The 21,471-nt window shown below is 34.8% G+C and overlaps 1 protein-coding gene across 3 annotated transcripts in view; it reads right to left on the bottom strand.

Annotated features, from left to right (window-relative positions):
- Window positions 1-14,515, bottom strand: part of LOC149410433 (tRNA-specific adenosine-34 deaminase regulatory subunit adat3) — a 75,929-nt gene extending 61,414 nt beyond the window's left edge. For 2 of the 3 annotated variants that reach the window (XM_089647824.1, XM_089647823.1), the window contains exon 1: window positions 14,233-14,515. Coding sequence is in view for 1 of the 3 variants with exons in the window: in XM_089647822.1 (XP_089503948.1) it covers window positions 2,528-4,030 (1,503 nt within the window). In the remaining 2 variants the exon portion in view is untranslated. Of the gene's footprint in view, window positions 1-1,917; window positions 4,197-14,232 lie in introns of those variants that run through there. The other variant, XM_089647822.1, reaches the window with a different exon arrangement.
- Window positions 14,516-21,471: the final 6,956 nt, after the last annotated feature.

Below are 21,471 nucleotides of genomic sequence, written 5' to 3'. Positions count from 1 at the left end.
GCCATGTCTTCCTCGGGCGTCCCAGACTTCTTTTACCATTCGCGTTCGCGTCATATATTCTCCTTACACTCCTTTCTTCGTTCATCCGCTCTACATGCCTAAGTCATCTAGGCGTCCCTTTCTTAATCTTACTCATTAAGCTTACATCAGCCTTGCGTTCTTTGCGAGTCTCCACATTTCTCACACGATAATACATGGTTTTAGCACACATACGCCTCAGGGATCTCGTTTGTAAAGCATTCAGTCTACTTTCATCCATCCTCTGCCAGTTCCATGCCTCACTTCCATACATCAGGGTAGGTACCAGCACTCCATTGTGGACTGCTAACTTCGCTTCTTTGGACAATTTTTTGTTAGCGCCAACTGCGTTCATTCCTCCATTAATGGAGTTACCTGCATTTACCCTTCTTTCAATATCTCTGTCAGCCTTCCCATCTCTCTAGAACATACATACTTCCTAAATACACAAACTCATCCACCTGTTCTAAGTGTTCTCATTCTCAAACTATATTACACACTGTTTTCGTTCTCTTTCTTTCAAACACCATGACTTACTTACATTATTAACATTACAAAATATATTTTTTTAAATTCACAAATTTTTCCCTTTGAAACCAAAGGTTCCGACCGCAGATGTTCATTTTAATTATTACTAGTTTTAATTATAACGTGGTTTACTTCTTGTATTTAAATATAAAGCTTAGTGCCCTTTTCTCTTACTAACGCCATTTAGTTCATATTTCTAACTTTGACGGTAAGAGAGACAACGGTTTCTATGATAGCATATATTCTATGTGTTCCATTCCATATATTCTATGTGTATTCCATACGTTCCAATAGCCGAATTTAAAAAAAAATAATGTTATAATTAAAAATATAAACATAATATTAAAAATGTCTACTTTCTCTTTTGGTCACCTAAAAAATATAACATTCTAACGTTGTAATATTATTTGACAGATACTCCAAATACAAGATAGGTGTAAAGCGTGAATATTTAAAATTGGAACAAACAAATTTGTTTTTCCAATTTGCAGAGGTTTTTTTATTCTGCTCTCAGACATTAAACAATTAAACTCAATTGGAAATGACCAAAACATGTTTGTGTTTTTTAACCGTAAAAAAACCTATAAGAAGTGACGTCATGTTCTGTAGGTTGACTTTTATGACGTTACAGTTAAACAACACCGATGTGTTTATAGCATTTCAAATGAAGGCGTTCAGTATTATAGGTAATTTCAACCTCTTCTAGACCCTGTACATCGAACCTCACAACAAAACTAAATTTGGGATGCCGTAATTTCACGGTTTCTGGCAATTGGGACTCTTGAGCGGTATTATTTTTTTTTTTGAAGTTGAAGAAAATACTATTAAATCTAAACGAAACAGAACAAGACACATAAAAATAAAAAAAAAGATAACGGTCTCAACTAGGAATCGAATCTTTCCTGAACCAACATCGTTAACCAATCGACCCTTGGGACCTAATACCTAACATGTCAATTTTGTTGATCATATTTCAAACTCAGAATTTCTTCAATTTCTACGGTAGAGGGTTATCCAAAAAAATGTTACCAGGGCGGCGGTACCCAAGCCCGCCTCCGAAACGTTAAATACGTGCGTGAAAACATCGGCCGTAGTCGTCTCTACGATTTTTTCAAGATACCACACGGCAGAACGAATGATCAAGCACAGCAGAGCATAATAAGAGTAATGGAATGAAACCATTCCTAAAAATAAAACTCTTCAAATAACCTTAAACCTTTTTTTCAATCCTATCTTCTCAACTGTTAAGAAATCTGTAGGTCTGTATATGGATAATTAATCTATCTAATCTACCAAATCATCTACCAAAAAGTACAATAAAAAACTTTAAAGAGTTAAATTAGTTGTTCAGTCTTTAATTAAGAACAGGAAACCCTTAAAGGCATTATTAAGAGAAAATAATAAAAATACTTGTGGGTAATTGAAATAAAAATAGTTAGTTAATTGGTGTGTGAAGATTATGGAGACATCTAAGGTAGGCGGAATAGATATCAATCAAATTTAATCAGCGTTGACAGGAGATCTACATCCCGCGGTGTATTATGGAGACATCTAGGACTGACGGAATAGATATCAATCAGATTTAATCAGCCTTGATAGGAGATTTAGATCCCGCGGTGTATTATGGAGACATCTAGGATTGGTGGAATAGATATCAATCAGATTTAATCAGCCTTGACAGGAGATCTACATCCCGCGGTGTATTATTGAGACATCTAGGACTGGTGGAATAGATATCAATCAGATTTAATCAGCCTTGATAGGAGATTTAGATCCCGCGGTGTATTATGGAGACATCTAGGACTGGCGGAATAGATATCAATCAGATTTAATCAGCCTTGATAGGAGATCTACATCTCGATGTAGATCCCGCGGTGTATTATGGAGACATCTAGGACTGGCGGAATAGATATCAATCAGATTTAATCAGCCTTGATAGGAGATCTACATCTCGATGTGTATTCGCTATAGCAGATTATTATTACGATAAAGGTTCCTCAAAGAATCCCGTAAATACTTCATAGCGATGATTCAATGCTTGTATCGTGTGCAGTTTTGTGGAAGTCAATGCTCCATTTTTTTCGGTCTTCAAAGAAAACATCACTTTTCTAGCCCTACTGTGAACCAAAGCCATGGAGCACATGATGCATGGTTCATTGGTCGTATACACGTCATATCCCGTGCATAAATAAGGACCAGATGGCTTAGAAGGTCCAGAATCCTCCAAAAGTGATACGCTTTGCGAACCGATACTCATAGAGCTTCCAAAAGACTTTATTTGTCCCATATCTTCATCACTTATGTCTGAATTCCGTTTTCTTAATACTTTGATCGCTTTTGTTGTTTCTGACCGTTTAATATTTTCATCTTCTGTCGTTGCGTTTTCATCTTTATCATCAGCAGTTTCATTTGGCATTTCGCCTCTTCTTATCGATCGCTTTGCTCCAAACTTCAAATCAGCATGGCTAGTATTCAATATGTTCCGGAACATCTTAGGAACTCCGTCTTTTACCAGCTCTTCACGAGTTGAAAGACATTCTTCGGGTATTTCTTCAGCAAACATGCTGTTATCATTCCACGCTCCTCCGAACTGACTTCTGGCAACATTGTCAATTGCAATCATGACAGGATGCTGACAGGGATTAGTGGTTCTTCTGTCGTAACCAACTGCGACTATAGAGTCTAATTCGGGATCTACAATCAAAACACCTTTAAGCTGTGCTAGTTCCTTCCTGATGGACTCAAGAGGCTTTAGAGTATCCTTTACTGAAATCAGTTCATCTTTTTCAGCATCTTTCGCAATTCTTTTACTGGGGGCTTTTTCAAAAGAAGCAACATTTTTAAAAACTTCTTCAGATCTATCTTTGGTCCCTTCGTACACTTCAGCCACCTCGTAAGCCAGAGCCATATACTTTCTATGCCGTTCAACTTCAGACTTGGAAAAAAAATCACCGCTGACCAATTTTTCCGTGTACTTATTTGGGTGGAAATTGCAAGGCCATATTTTGTGGGCCTTTTCATGTTGCCATTTGAGCTGTGGAGGTTTTGACGCAACAGCTACAATTTTGAAATCATCTTGAAGATGTGTTTTTAAATCAAACCCTCTATCTTTCAAAGAAGCTATTATAGTATCAATATTTTCACCATCCGAAGGACAAATAAGTATCTCAGTGTTTCTAGCTCTCTTTAAGTGCTGAAGCTCTGCAAGCGGCAGCAAACTGGTCAGTGAGACTATGATTTTATGTATAGACTTTCTCTCGAATACTGTACCTACATACACGTTTACAGTTGGCAGTTCTCCCACCAGATCGTCCGCAAGAACGGGTTTTAAATTTTGCGTCGAGACTTTCATCAATGTGATCAGTCTTTCTATCTCCACTTTTTCGTCTATTATTTCTTCACTGTCTTCCCTTATCGGTGATTCCATCCTCCTCTTCTTAGGGCCTGGTTCAGCCATGTTTAAAAAATTAGCACTTATACTCATCCAAGGGCAAATTGCATCTTCGGAGGTATTTCAGGAGAAATCTCTTTTGAAGAAATAATTTTTTAATTTGGTTTTGTTAGATCAGGAGGATTTAATTACTGATTATCTTCTCTCGCTTCTGACTTTCTTCCTTTTCTGGTCTTGGAGTTTCTTCTCCTTCTTCTTCCTGCGAAAGTAGAGTGGAATCATGGTGAGGAACTGTTATGTAGATCAAATCTTTGCAAGAAACTAAATATATTTGTAATTGAGTATGATAGATCAGACTCGAGGCTTCTAGCAAAACCTCACTGAAACAATGACTGACTGAGATTGATCGAAGCCTACGTTATGCTATGCTTACAATAAAATATGTAACATTAACACGATTCATATGCATGTTAAACAATAGAACATGAGAGTTATCGTTAGAGACGACTGCCTATCGATAATTTATATCCGCTACAAATACCGATGAAAAATAACAGTTTGATTTCTTAGATGAACCGCTTCCAAGTAAAGATCTATTCTGTGTTGCAATGTATTCATGTATCCAATGGAAATAAAAGACACAGGCACAATGAATAATATCTATTATATATGTTACAATTAGTGAAGTCAAATACATCGTGCTGTATTATAAAGTCACCTGTAGGTACCAATATGAGTAACTTTTAAAATAATATTTTATATGACCTATCGCACGAGAGTCCCTGTCTGCAGCCAGTGTTGGGGAAGAGGAAGTTTGATAAGTTACTGGCTATTCAAATCTAGTCAAATATGGCTAAAGCGATTACAAGCAACGTTTTGATCCTAAATGGTGTGGTGGTTTTAGTTATTCGTCAATACAATACCGAGAGGAGGTATCTTCCACAAAAGCACTTGAGACTTGAATGTAAACTACGCAAAAATATCGAATTATTTTTACGTTGAATGTTTCGCATTTAAATTATCAACTCATAGAGCATGTCTAATTACGGAGGCAATTGAAATCCACAAAAACACCATTAATATTATTAATAGGGACGATGGACGGGGCTAAGCTTAATAGTTATTGGTATCGGTACTTGAGGGTTACACCAAAACTAAACTCCGAAAACCGCATTAATTTCACTAATTGCTATACTGAAATACCAGCCGTAAGGTGATTAGCGCGAGCAACACGTTATCACTTAACATACATAAACACAGACACACGCAGGCACACAATCTACATATCAGCCCTAATGATGGACACTGGAAGGCTAAAGAAGGAAGAGCAATACGGCATAGCAACCCAAAAAATTAAACATCTTTACACTTAACTTAAAACAAGTGTTTTGAAATAGCAAGAGATATTTCAAAAGAATTAATCAGTAACGCAAATGATATAACTTAGTTCTTGTATAACTAATTCACCAGTTGTTGGAGAAATTGTGTTCAAGGATTATTATTATGCAACGTAGTACATCACCAAAATACATATTTTCCCTTGAATACAACACAAAAATTTCTCTGCTCAGAGTCACAGAAACTACGACACCCTTTAAAGGTAGATTACTTTTAGTTAAACCAAAGCTAAAAGATGAAACATCTAGGCCTAATTAATTAAAAGATTTTCAATTAAAGCTTTTTAGTTATTTTCTCCTTTTATAAAGCTCCCTTGAGGTTAGAACTCGCTTTAAAAAATAGCTAAGTATTATTATTGGTAGACATAAATAAGAAATTAAATTTTTTACCTTTAGATGGCACACAATTTTACGTGGGCAGTCTTTAAGAGATAAGTTACAAAACATTGAAATAATATTCTAATTCGACAAAAGATAAAAAATACCAGACAAAACAATGTGGGCAGGACATTAAAGAAGAAATCATCGAAATCTGAACAGAACAGAAAATCAGTCTAAGAATATTGTGTAAAAAAATAGCAGTATGGTTCACGAAGAATGCGACAGAGATATTGAAAGAACGGTAAATACAGATAACTCCATTAATGGAGGACTAAACGCAGTTGGCGCTAACAAAAAAATGTCCAAAGAAGCGAAGCTAGCAGTCCACAATAGAGTGCTGGTGGTACCTACCCTGATGTATGGCAATGAGGCATGGAACTGGCAGAGGAAAGATGAAAGTAAACTGAATTCTCTACAAATGAGATCCCGAGGCGTATGTGTGATAAAAACATGTATCATCGTGTGAGAAATGTGGAGATTCGAAAAGAATTCAAGGCTGATGTAAGCGTAATGAAAAGATTAAGAAAGGGACGCCTAGATGGTTTGGGCATGTAGAGCGAATGAACGAAGAAGTGTAAGGAGAATATATGACGCGAATTTGAATGGTAGAATAAGTCTGGGCCGCCCGAGGAAGACATGGCACGACCAAGTGAATCAGATACTTGAGTCGGGCCATGTTAAGAGTCGGAATAACAGAAGACTATGTATGCAACTATGTATGAATGTGAATGAGGCAAGGAGGTTGTGCCAAGACCGAGTTGTTTGGCAGTCCGTTATCTTCGCCGAACCCTGCGGGAAAACGGCGTGATAGTTAATTAGTTATAGTTCAAGAAGAAAGTGAAAATTGAGTAAATATAAGCAAAAATAAAGTTCAGGAAGAAGTTCAAGTCTCTTTATGGATGGGAGATTGGCGACCTCCTTTAAAACTCCAAATGATCTACCTCCCTTTAAACTTGTAATGAGCGACCTCTTTATGGACTTGTAAGGAGCGTTGTTCTATATGGACGGGAGATTGGCGACCTCCTTTAAAACTCCAAATGATCTACCTCCCTTCAAACTTGTAATGAGCGACCTCTTTATGGACGGGAGATTGGCGACCTCCTTTAAAACTCCAAATGATCTACCTCCCTTTAAACTTGTAATGAGCGACCTCTTTATGGACGGGAGATTGGCGACCTCGTTTAAATCTTCAAATGATCTACCTTCCTTTAAACTTAAGCGACCTCTTATTGTGTGATATTGACGTTCTCCTTGCGACCCCGTAATTTTATAACTCCATGCACTTAAGTTATTACACGGCTAACGTCACGCAGTAGCTGAGCAAGTACTTACTCTAAAGTAATTAATCTAAGATATTAATAAATTGATTAATTATGTTGCCATGTTTTGCATTCCGATAAGTAAATTTAAATATTCAATTTCGCCTTACAAAGTATTTTTTCACGGATTTATATTTCAAATGGATTAAGATTATTTAAAGGTTGTTTCCCAAACTTTTCTGCAGTCCAGTATGAGTAAAAATGGTAAATACTCCTAGTATCGCTTTGGTGAGAGATTACGGTACGGAATCGAAACGTTTCTTAAAATCACTAGCTATGTTCATATTATTTATTTATTTTAATAATCTGAATATCCCACAAGAGTCCCAACAGCCCGGAGCCAGTGGGACTGTGGCATCCTCATTAGGGTTTCTTAAAAGGCTGAAGCGGTGGGGTTAGTAAGGCTACGCGGGGAAGGAAGGTGGGGTCATCTGGGAAGTACCTGGTTATTCAGTTCTTGTCACCGAGCACGGCTAAAATGATTTCAAAGCAAAGCGTCGATTCTGAATGGCGGTCTGTTGCTCTGAACATGCCGAGTGACTAGATCTGAATAATCAGGTAGTTTCTAACGTTTCCTTTTCTCCCCCACTTCAAGGAAACTTCCCACTTTTTCATACTAATAACATATCCCAAATTGGGGATACCATAGTCCTACTGGCTCCGGACATTTCGGGCTCTTGTGTGGCAGTCAACATAAATAAAAATTATTGTGAATTCTCAACGATCTCGTAGACAATAGTTTGGGAAACATCATTTTGATTTTTTTTAAACACAATTTCAGAAAGTCAATGAAGACAAGGTTGTAAATCAACCTTCTGGAGTATTCACTGGTATCAGTATTCAATGGTATCGTGCAAATTGTCACTGAAGACAAGGTTGTAAATCAACCTTCTTGAATATTTACTTCCGTCAGTGGTATAGTGAAAATTGTCACTAAAGACAAGTTCGTAAATCGACCTTCTTGAATATACACTGCCGTCAGTGGTATAGTGCAAATTGTCACTAAAGACAAGGTTGTAAATCGACCTTCTGGAATATACACTGCCGTCAGTGGTATAGTGCAAATTGTCACTAAAGACAAGGTTGTAAATCAACCTTCTTGAATATTTACTTACGTCAGTGGTATAGTGAAAATTGTCACTAAAGACAAGTTCGTAAATCGACCTTCTTGAATATACACTGCCGTCAGTGGTATAGTGCAAATTGTCACTAAAGACAAGGTTGTAAATCGACCTTCTGGAATATACACTGCCGTCAGTGGTATAGTGCAAATTGTCACTAAAGACAAGGTTGTAAATCGACCTTCTGGAATATACACTGCCGTCAGTGGTATAGTGCAAATTGTCACTAAAGACAAGGTTGTAAATCAACCTTCTTGAATATTTACTTCCGTCAGTGGTATAGTGAAAATTGTCACTAAAGACAAGTTCGTAAATCGACCTTCTTGAATATACACTGCCGTCAGTGGTATAGTGCAAATTGTCACTAAAGACAAGGTTGTACATCGACTTTCTTGAATATTCACTGCCGTCAGTGGTATAGTGCAAATTGTCACTAAAGACAAGGTTGTAAATCGACCTTCTTGAATATACACTGCCGTCAGTGGTATTGTACAAATTGTCACTAAAGACAAGGTTGTAAATCGACCTTCTTGAATATACACTGCCGTCAGTGGTATAGTGCAAATTGTCACTAAAGACAAGGTTGTAAATCGACCTTCTTGAATATACACTGCCGTCAGTGGTATAGTGCAAATTGTCACTAAAGACAAGGTTGTAAATCGACCTTCTTGAATATACACTGCCGTCAGTGGTATAGTGCAAATTGTCACTAAAGACAAGGTTGTAAATCGACCTTCTTACATATACACTGCCGTCAGTGGTATAGTGCAAATTGTCACTAAAGACAAGGTTGTAAATCAACCTTCTTGAATATTTACTTCCGTCAGTGGTATAGTGAAAATTGTCACTAAAGATAAGTTCGTAAATCGACCTTCTTGAATATACACTGCCGTCAGTGGTATAGTGCAAATTGTCACTAAAGACAAGGTTGTAAATCAACCTTCTTGAATATTTACTTCCGTCAGTGGTATAGTGAAAATTGTCACTAAAGACAAGTTCGTAAATCGACCTTCTTGAATATACACTGCCGTCAGTGGTATAGTGCAAATTGTCACTAAAGACACGGTTGTAAATCGACCTTCTTAAATATACACTGCCGTCAGTGGTATGGTGCAAATTGTCACTAAAGACACGGTCGTAAATCGACCTTCTTGAATATACAACTAGATAATGTTAATTAAGTGTTAATCTCAAGTGACCTACCAGGTAAGTATTGTACTGTATATTTTCTCCATAAATAGTTAATTAATAACATAGATCACTGTAGAAATGTATTATTAGTTTGTACAGCGCCCTTGAGGTGTTTTTGCACAAAAACGGCGCTATACAAGTCATCCAAGTATTATTATTATTATTTTATACACTGTTGTCAGTGGTATAGTGCAAATTGTCACTAAAGACAAGTTCGTAAATCGACCTTCTTGAATATACACTGCCGTCAGTGGTATAGTGCAAATTGTCACTAAAGACAAGGTTGTAAATCGACCTTCTTGAATATACACTGCCGTCAGTGGTATTGTACAAATTGTCACTAAAGACAAGGTTGTAAATCGACCTTCTTGAATATACACTGCCGTCAGTGGTATAGTGCAAATTGTCACTAAAGACAAGGTTGTAAATCGACCTTCTTGAATATACACTGCCGTCAGTGGTATAGTGCAAATTGTCACTAAAGACAAGGTTGTAAATCGACCTTCTTGAATATACACTGCCGTCAGTGGTATAGTGCAAATTGTCACTAAAGACAAGGTTGTAAATCGACCTTCTTACATATACACTGCCGTCAGTGGTATAGTGCAAATTGTCACTAAAGACAAGGTTGTAGTTTGATCTTCTTGAATACTCACTGCGGTCAGTGGTATAGTGCAAATTATCACTGAAAACAACTTTTTACGAAATTCCAATGTTTTAAGGTAGTTTTTAGGTTAAAAGAAGTTTAGTTGAATGGTTTGAATGGGTAGATAAATATTCTTCTATGGAAAAAATGTATGTAAGTTAAACAATGGAATTCTTAAAGTGTTTTTTTACTTCTACCAACGTGTAGAATCACCTCCAAAAGTTGGTGATAGAAAGACTAAGGCCTTCCACTCACGAGGAAACCGAAACCAAACTAAAACTGTTTGACTACTGCACGGTTCATTCTGCAGCTTCTTTCACGACGCAACACAAGTTTACGATTTACGAAGTTTACGAATTATCTCAGCTTGTTTAACCTTAGAGAAAAGTAACTAGTTCACTAATTATCTCAGCTTGTTTAACTTTGTTTGACCGACCTGTCACTGTCAAAATGTCTACAGAATCAATGATGATGAAGACGCCATTCTTTTTTTACTAATTTCAACGAACGAACGTGTTATACAGTACAATCCAGGTTAATTTCAATACAATACAAATTTTATTCCAGACCCAGACACAATACCACCTTAACGAGATCTTCAAATAAGTATGCAATCTTCAGAGATTAACATAAGAAATTATTAACTATTTTCTTTATAATTTCATGGTAATGGAATCATACTGTGCAATAATATAAAAATAAACAAATAATAATACCAGGTTTATTTCCCCCATTTTGCTCCGAGATTTTCCCGTTATTTTTTAAATCTTAAAATAGTGTGTATTATAATATGTAGCCATAAAGTTACAAAAGTAATTATAGTACGTATTTAAATTTACATTTTTTTTTAAATATGCATGTTTGATGTTATGTATTTGGTGCATTATAGTCATAAATTCAAGGTAATTTAAAAAAAGTTTCCCTCTCAGACATATCGCAAATTTCTCGAAAACTTGAGGACTAAAAAATTCCCTCAGAGCCTATGTCATATTCGGGGATCCCGTGTGGGTCTTTTTACGGAAAGGAATGTAAGGAAGTTCTGGGAAGGAAACAGGTATGAATGGTGGGTTGGAATCTGGAGTCATCCTTTGAATGAATCCTTTCACTTCGGTGGCCGAAAGAGTCCGGCCGGAGATGTCAAAAGGTCTCCCTCAACCAGTCTCTCAACACGCATCCGCCGCCCTGACCTAGACAAACCACTTGGGGTGACCTATGGGTATCCAATAAATGGTTAGTGCTTTTATAAATTTATAATATTTTGTGATTTTTCACGGGTCTACATATATTTTAGGTAGAATAATTGATATACCGTTTGATTTCGAAGATCAATGTCGGAGGTGCCGATTCGATTATTGTATACTAGGGCAGACCCTTGAAAAATCATTTTCTGTTAATATTATATTATGGGTAGGTACCTAATTAACTACTATATTGCTGTCATTCAAAATGACACTTAAATCCAATGCAATTCCGAGTAACAGAGTTCATTGAAACAGAATTATAACTGAAATTAGTATTTTTAATTATTTCAAAACGACATTTTGAAATATCAAAAAACAAAAATAAAATAAAAACGAATTACTGTTCAGCCAACATTGAAACAGTATATTGCGTAACCTTTTGGTTTTTTTTAATAGTTTATCTAGATCTAGAAACGGGTTTAACCTCCAAATGTTTTTTCACAACTTATGCTTGGTAACACTTCTGTTAGGTAAACATTACATTATTTGAACAGGGATTATAACTTGCACACATCATTATTATGATCCATTCGTAAAACGGTGATTACGTCTGTGTTTAAAATGGAAAATATTACAATAAAACGCCGTCATAATTGACGAACCTACACTATGTATAGTAGAATTAATATGATGTTCCCGCAAAAGTTGTTTTCAATTCTCACTAGTGATGCGCAATCTGATATGTATTGTATATATAATATAAATATTTTGTAATAATCGACATAAATATATCGAGAACACTCGAGACTCATGTTTCCAATTAAATTCAATCCAGGCAATCAACTAATTGGAAGAACAGAGCTATGTCCAATTTCTTATACTGTTACAATACCGGAAAACGGAAAATAATTACATATTTATATACCGTGTTTGGTTGGCACCAAAGATATTAGAAGAACGAGATATGTTATGTTGGCCGCCGGACCGTAGCCGGAGTACTACCTAATTAGGGTACTTTGAACGGTATCGGGACGTGTACGCACAGAAATCTGTTCTATGTATTAGTGCGGATACCTTAGCGCAAGCGAAGGTGTGCAGTAGTATTGGTGAACAAAACCGGCGACACTCGGCAAAACAATTCCACTCAGTACGAACTGCGCATAGCACATCTCGTTCTTCTAATATCTTTGGTTGGCACCTTAAAATAATATTTATAAAAAAAACACTGTTTTCGGATAAATATTTTGTGATTTCCAGTCGGTCCTGGCGTCACTTTCTTTGCAATTTTGATGTCCTTACAAAAAAATATATTTTTTATGATATATAAGCGTCATAAAAATATTTAGAAATGTATTAAAATAATTGTTTTATTTTTTTTAATTTGTCAAATCACAAAGTGATTGCTTTATACAATAATATTTAGAAATTATCACATATATCAAAGGTGAAACTAATACTCAATGAAATCGGTCGAGATCGGGAGATGAGAGTCCAGCGACTAATCACCAGAATTTAACACAGCCGGCTAAAGGTGGGTCTAAGGGACGAATAGATGATTTTTTTTGAAGTAAATGTTGATGTATTAATTAATTATTTAATTTGTACAATACAACGGGGTATTAAATCAGTGATAATGTTTTAACAGAAGGACCACAATACCTATTTTACAAACGTTTGCTACCCGCAAAGTCGGTGTTTTCAAATAAAGTTTTTTCGGCCGTTTTTGTGTAAATCGGGTGCCAATGGATAAATCAACAAATTCACGAAAATTTTGTTTTGGTTATAGGTAAAATCAATAAAAGCTATAAATTTTCATCAGTCTACACCATTAACGAACACGAAAAAAATATTCAAATTTTGGAGACTGATTCAAAACATTGAATACAGATCAACGTTTGTTTGGGTACACTTTTGTATCTTTTCGTAAAACCGAGCGTAAATCGTACAATATTTTGATAATATAATGATGTAATAATAATTATCGTTTGATGTACTGGACGACTCACTAGTGAAAATTCAAATTATATTCCACTGCGACTTCAATACCTTGTTTACAAAACAAAAATCATTTTTTACATTTTTGTTATTTGTTTTTGGGGTGTTATGCCGTGTTGCGCTAACTCCTTCTTTAGCCAACGTTTCTGACAGCATTGCAGTGTCCATCATCAGGGCAGATGTGTTATTGTACAATAATCATCATCTGCCCTGATGATGGACACTGCAATGCTGTCCGAAACGTTGGCTAAAGAAGGAGTTAGCGCAACACGGCATAGCACCCCAAAAACAAATAACAAAAATACTTTTGGCCGTGAAAATCTTAAATCATATTTTTTACATTGTCTCCATGGCCTCCTGGCCCTGAGGAAAAAAAAATCCGTGAGGGGGTGTGTCATCTTTGAGGATGCTGTGTGGAGGGTGAAAGAAGTCTTGAAGAGAGTCATTTAGTAGGCGGGAGCAAACACAGAGGCCGGCAAATCGATCCATAGCCGAGATGTTCAACTCTCAAGAACGAGTAGTAGAAACGAATTATGTTTAAACATTAAAAAAATACAATTTTTGTTCGTTCAGACAGAAGCGTATAGCGAGTTGTATACTATTTAGAGATTTTTAGATGCCTTTTGACAAATTTAATACGAAATAATGACAGCGATCGACAAAAATAAAACATGTATTGATGTAATGTCAAAACGTATATTAACCAAAAACGCAAAAGCATCATTTTTATTTCTATAAAATAACAGGGCAATCGTGTGGCCTTGACAGAAACATTGAATTTACTTTTTTAACAAAATATTACATTGACGACGAAATATCTCGAGTGCAAAAGATTCGATCCGAAATGATTTTAGGAAAATTCCCATCACTACTGTATGTGTATACACTGTTGTCAAGCGGGCTGATAATAGCTTTTAATTGCCTTAAAACTTGGTAGAATTTGTCTGATAACTGACAACAGCGCAAATTACTGCCCGCTTCCACGTCCGGATACATTATCTCGAATCACTGGTCAAATAACACTTTATTCTAATGAAAAAAATAATACTATGACTTTAAATTACCTGGAAAAGTGCGGTTAGGTACCGATTCGATACACTTTTGACGTTTCTCCGTGCGTAGGTACTTTTCTCCACTAATACCCGACGATTTTACACTGGAATTTAATGTAAATAATGTAATTGTGTCAATATTAAAACAACACAGTGGTGGACTGCGGCTACACCATTGTACATAAGATATAAGATAGTAAAAATCTCAAGAAACAAAACATATGTTGCGATATGACGGCAAACGTAAAATGGTGAGTCCCTGGCGGCAGAATGTCGAACTAACACTGATGCGCACGTGTTCTGTATTATTATCAATCACGGATACTACTTGTTCAAATCTTTCGTATTTTTATCATGTTACCTTGTTGAGTTGTTTGTTAGAAATCAGGCATGCATATTAAAAAAAACGTGTGTTTTTTTAATGCAACACAGGAGGAGTTGTTTTTCGAATAAAGATGTTTGTCTTTCCTGCTGCGCTGCTGCTAAAATGAGGTTACAGGTGTTTTCCATAAATATAATCGTTGTTTCGTTTGGATTACGTACTACATTGATCATTCCAGTAAAAATATGAAAACCATTATGGAAACATAATGAATATAAATATTATGAAAGTACGTACTTATTATGTAATTACAATTATTATTAGTGTATGTATTTTGTAACAACTCAAACAGATTTCTGTTTTAATAATTTAAATCTAAATATCAACAGATGGCGCTAGTAACTTTTGTAAAAATGTAATATTATTTTGCAAGAAGCCTCATTTAATTTTTGGCTTTAATTCATAACAACAATGTGATTTGTTGTTGTTATTATTTATGATCAATTTCGGTACTTAGATTTCATTCAAATAAAATAAAAGTAAAAATTTTATCACTTTAGTCATCAACTTCAAATTCTCTCAACAGGTGTCAGGAGTATTTTTATAAACTTGAAGCGGGAAAAGTGCAACAAATTGAAATTTCGATCAAGGCCTTTTATCAAATAATAATATTGAAATTTTATGCAGCGAAATTTGTTTTCGTATTATTTTTAATTATTTCCTATTTTTATTTTAAATTATTTCCTATTTTTATTTTAAAGTTTTCCACTGATTAATTTACCCCTGATAAAATGTACACTTTTTAATTATCTTGACTTTGTACCGCTCCTATATTTTATTTTTTAAATGGTTTGTATTATTATCTTCATCTGGAATCTTTTATTCTTCATCTTGAAAAGTAAATAGAGTAAAGTAAAGTAAACCCACAACAGGTGAACTGTGAACTCCTAGCCTGGAGAACAAAAGTATGTAAGTATACAATATTTGTAAACACTTACATAAATGTTTATAATAATTATGTTTAGATGAATAATAAAAAAAATAAGTACCAACATAGCCACTTATTAGAAAATGTCAAATCAATATCCAATTCACAGAACAAATTCTTTAAAAGAATTAATAATCTGCTCTTTCATAGATGGCGCAAATTTAAGAATTTCACTTAAGGTTAAACGCAACGCTCGTTGTATTCTACGTGTTCACAGATGGCGTTAATTAATTAATTTTGTTTAAATACGCTTTTGCAAGGTATTGCTTTACAATATTAAGACAAATCATTTGTTTGCGCCCGTATATACGCAATATGAATATGAATCAATAGTTTTGTTCGTTTAAAGACTTAATTCTTTCGAGAAAGGCACAGAAATACAATATTTTACCGATGATTCAATCCAATATTGTATTTGTATGCCTTTCTCGATAGAATTGAGTTTTTATATGGACAAAACTATTGATTCATATTCATATTGCGTATATGAGGGCGCAAACAAATAATTTGTCTTAATACTGTAAAGCAATACCTTGCAAAAGCGTATTTAAACAAAATCAATTAATTAACGCCATCTGTGAACACGTAGAATACAACGAGCGTTGCGTTTAACCTTAATATACCTTTTGTAATTATTTGTTCGTGCCCACAGACATTTGTTCGTGCCCGTACATACAAATATGAATAAATAGTTTTGTCCGTATAAAAACTTCGTACGATAATGCTTTCAAGAAAGGCATACAACTACTTATTCATATTCATAATGCGTGTGTACTCGCGCAGACAAATAATTCATCTAGCAATTTTAAAGCTTAAATTGCAAAAAGTTTATTTTATTATTAAATGATGGCTACTTAGGTAGATTACAACGTTTAATATCGATCATAAGTAAACCACTCACACATTGATTACGAAGAAAGTTTCAATGACAAACTTAGTAGCTTGGTGTTGCCATAGTCATGAAAGTTTTAGATTTAGTTCAAATTGAATACATTTCTGCATTTTATTGCCAAACTGTACAATATTGCTAATCAAAGGTAATCTGTGTTTGTGTTTAGTTATAATTAATAGTTCGGGCATGAATACCACTCTGAAAATTTTAATATCTTATTAAAAAGTGTATATTTGTCATACCAACAATAATTGGGGAGCGTTTTTTTATATACCTACCACAGGTGTCTACGAAATGACTGGAATAAATTTATATAAAAGTGAGGTAACTAGGTAGGTGTTTAATGTATCCGAGTGGACTACAGTCAGATATATTACAAATATACTTTGATTCGTGAAGTAACTAGGTAGGTGTTTAATGTATCCGAGTGAACTCCAGTCAGTTATATTACAAATATACTTTGATTCGTGAAGTAACTAGGTAGGTGTTTAATGTATCCGAGTGAACTCCAGTCAGTTATATTACAAATATACTTTGATTCGTGAAGTAACTAGGTAGGTGTTTAATGTATCCGAGTGAACTCCAGTCAGTTATATTACAAATATACTTTGATTCGTGAAGTAACTAGGTAGGTGTTTAATGTATCCGAGTGAACTCCAGTCAGTTATATTACAAATATACTTTGTTTCGTGAAGTAACTATAATTTATCCGAGTGGACTCCAGTCCACTTTTGTTATCGACGGAAATTATATTTTATTTGAAATTAAGAATTTTACAATTTAAGCTTGCAATATAAGGAGATTATATTATGTGGGGACTTAAATATTGATACTCTAAATTTGAAGAACATAAAAACACAAAAATATCTATCACTTCTAGCATTTCATGGTATTAAGCCCATAATAAACTCACCAACAAGAGTAACTCCTAACAAATCAAGCTGCATTGATCATATTATGGCGAAATCAAAATTAAAACCACAGGGAGCGGTTTTTACTACTGGCATAACAGACCATTTTGCAATTTTGATGAAGTTTATGAGCTTAACTCTTAAAAATATTTCAAATAATAATGGAAAACCAAAACTTGTTGTTGAAAACAACCTTTTGAAGACCAAATTAAAGGACGAATCCTGGGATACAGTACTATCAACGAACGACGTCAATCTGGCAACAGATAATTTCATTAAATTTTTGAAAACTCATGTGCAAAGTTGTACGTTAGTACAAATTGAGAAACATTACAGAAAATATCTAAAACCATGGATAATTGTTGGAAAAATCAAATGCCTCAGAACACGTGATAAATTGCACAATAAATGTAGAAGAGAAATCTATAACAAAGAACTGTTGGAATACTATAAAAGATATCGGAATTGGTGTACAAAAATAATACGAACAACAAAACAAGCATACTACAGATGAAAATTGGATGAAGTCAATGGTAACACAATTTATATAACGAACCTAATAACATATCCCCCATACACAAAAGTCTAGATTTATTATGGTACATGTTATATAAATAACCTAATAACAGATCCCCCACACACAGAAGTCCAGCTTTATTATGGTGGTACATGTTATATAACGAGCCTAATGACAGATCCCCCATACACAGAAGTCTAGCTTTATTATGGTGGTACATGTTATATAACGAGCCTAATGACAGATCCCCTATACACAGAAGTCCAGCTTTATTATGGTGGTACATGTTATATAACGAGCCTTATGACAGATCCCCCATACACAGAAGTCTAGCTTTATTATGGTGGTACATGTTATATAACGAGCCTAATGACAGATCCCCCATACACAGAAGTCCAGCTTTATTATGGTGGTACATGTTATATAACGAGCCTAATGACAGATCCCTCATACACAGAAGTCCAGCTTTATTATGGTGGTACATGTTATGTAACGAGCCTAATGACAGATTCCCCATACACAGAAGTCTAGCTTTATTATGGTGGTACATGTTATATAACGAACCTGTTATTAGGTTAATTATTTCTTTATGTGTGTGTTAAAGTATTTAGTTTATATTTTCAGTGTGTTTATTAAGTTGAAATTTTAAATCTTTATTGTTATTTATATTTCTGATAATTTCTGGTAACGTATTAAAAAAGTACAGATACTTTTTTTTTATTTTGGAGCAGATTTGATATTTACCTGAGTTTTCTATTATTTTTGAGAGGTGCAGGTTAATTTAGAAAATTATCTTTATAAATGTGTAATGTTGGATGATAGATGTATAATGCTGATAAAATTCTGACTTTAAATTCTTTAAACAGAAGTTTTTATGAATACAGTGGTACCTCGACATATGAGTTTAATTCGTTCCACAACATTGCTCGTATCTTGAATTACTCGTATATCGAAGCAGATTTCCCCATACAAAACAATTAGACTACCATTAATCCGTTCCAACCCCCAAAATCTCACCCCAGTTATTTTTGTTACGTGGTTTTGAATAGTAAAAACGTATTTATAAATGACAAATATTTATTGTGCAAAAACAAAAAAGAGAATGTAAATAAATAAATTAGATATCCTTACTGGTCTTTGCCTTTTTCGCTACATTTTTCCCGCTTTCACCTGTAGGCAGTTTAGAAAAAAACATGTCCAAGGAGGTTTGTTTCTTCCTCCCTCTCAGAATGTTCCAGAAATGAGTTAGGCAAGTTTTGATCAATTTCGCTGCTAAGTAAAGCAACAATTTACCGTACTTCGTACTCACCGAAAATGCCCACAACAAACATCTGCCTATCTCATCAGTGGTCAAGACAGCGTCATCCTATCTGCACACCCCTGCGTGGAATGGAGTGATAGTTATAAAATTAGTATAAATTACCTAAGGACGTTGCTGAAAGGTCCCAATTCCAGTTGTTTAAGACGCCATAGCATTTTAACCTAAATACACAAAGTAATATAAAATTATTATAAGCAATAATTGGTCGCCTGAAATATCAATGCAAATTGAAAATATCTCCCGAGTAAGAATAAATTTCTTAAAAAAATATAATAAGCAGTAATTGTTGATAGAAGTACTAGTACATATTGAATCATTTGGCGTGTTGGAAATTAGCTGACGTAGTTCAGTGGTCCAGTGCACCTGACCGGACATCAGAATCATCCTCTTCACATTTCCTGCATCTATTGGTGTTTTCCACTCTCAATATCTGCATGTGTCTCCTGAGATGGCAATGTCCCGTTAGTATTCCTAATTATTGTTACAATAATTTGTTATCTTTTGTGCTTTACATAAAAAACCTTGTCTTATAAACATTAGTTCAATCACCAGTGATTCCTGACATTATTTGGAGTAAAATATGTAAAATACATTTTGTTCCCCGGTGACATTCGCCAACCACGGCTAAAGCCATTCCGAATGGTGGTCTTACTCCAGGGCGATACTGAGAGTATTTTACACTCTGGAACCTTCCGCAAATATACTATATTTTATTGTAAAATAAAAAAAGTAAAATAACTAAAATGGTTAGGAAGTTATCTAGAAAATCGAAGCCAAAGAGTTAATATTAGTGGCACTCTAAGCGATCCAGCCAATATCGAATTTGGTGTTCCACAGGGAAGTACTTTAGGACCGATATTGTTTAATATTTATATCAATGATCTTTGTAACAGTAACCTTGCCGATCATATCATCACTTTTGCTGACGATACGGTCTTAATATTTGAGGCGAAAAACTGGCTCGAAACGCATAGAAAAGCCGAAATTGGGATAAACAATGTTAAACATTAGCTAGATAATAATCTCCTTACTCTCAACACGGAAAAGACAAAATTTATACGTTTTAGTGCAACTCAAGCGGGACAACCCAAGGAAATAGTGAATATTACTATTTACATTTGTAATGAACCGAATACTTGTACTTGCAAAAACCTAGAATCCGTAGATAGTTTAAAATATTTAGGAATCACCATAGACAAATATCTGAGATGGGAAGAACACATTAACTCAACTGCCTCAAAAGTCAGAAAACTTACCCACCTCTTTATGACCATCAGAAATATTCTCTCTGTAAAAGATATGAAATCCATATACTATTCCATGTGTAATTTTTTACTCGAATATGCATCCCTAGGTTGGGGTGGCTGTGCCAAAACAATATTAGACTCCCCAATATTAGAAATCACTACTAAGAGTCATCCTCAAAAAACCATTCAGGTACCCCAGTGATGCATTATTCACGGAAATAAAAGTTCTCGATGTTAGACAACTGTATATTAGAAAGATTATATTACTTGCACAAAAACAACGTCAGCACTTCCCTTCCATCGACCACCTTCACGACACCCGACTCTCAAGGGATTATCCAATAGTCCCAATAAAAACCACGACGTCCCTTGGGCAACGGCAATTCTCGTACTTAGGACCTAAATTATTTAATATCATTCCTAATGCTTGGAAAACGAAAAGTACAAATGTTTTGCGCAAATTGGTCAACGACTGGCTCCTTGATTTAGGGAGGGTAAAAAGTGAAGATATGTTGATCAATAGATAATCTCATTATAAAAAAAATATATGTACATTATTGTCAAAACACTGATACATAATTTTTAAAGTCAACACAATTGTCAATTCTGTATTAATCTGTGCTTTATTTATCAATGCTATCGATTATTTTCTAATCATCCAACTACATTATAAACTTATAAACTACCTTTCCCATTTTTTTCTACCTTACAACTCCTGTGGTGATCTGTCTTTTTATTACTACTATCTGGCTGTTATTTACTTTACCGGTTTTGTTTCATATTAAGTACTAAATTATAATATGAACTAAACTTGTCAATTTGACTGGCCTAAAACAGGATTCATTCCTAGTTGGCTAGTCAAAGTTTCCGCATGTTTTATTGTATGATTTTTGTGTGAAATAAATTTATTATTATTATTATTAACTCATAAATTAATCAAATGAAATTTACTTGCGCACGCCGGGATTTGAACCAGTGACCTCCAGCTTGCTAATCGAGAGCCCTAGCCCTCGATCATGGAGGATGTCAATTGGTCAGCTATGCTCTCCTGCG

Source organism: Hesperophylax consimilis, chromosome 27 (assembly GCF_061612785.1).
Source record: "Hesperophylax consimilis isolate HC1 chromosome 27, BYU_Hcon_1.0, whole genome shotgun sequence".
Taxonomy (NCBI): Eukaryota; Metazoa; Arthropoda; class Insecta; order Trichoptera; family Limnephilidae; genus Hesperophylax; species Hesperophylax consimilis.
This window is presented reverse-complemented; position numbering and strand designations above follow the sequence as displayed.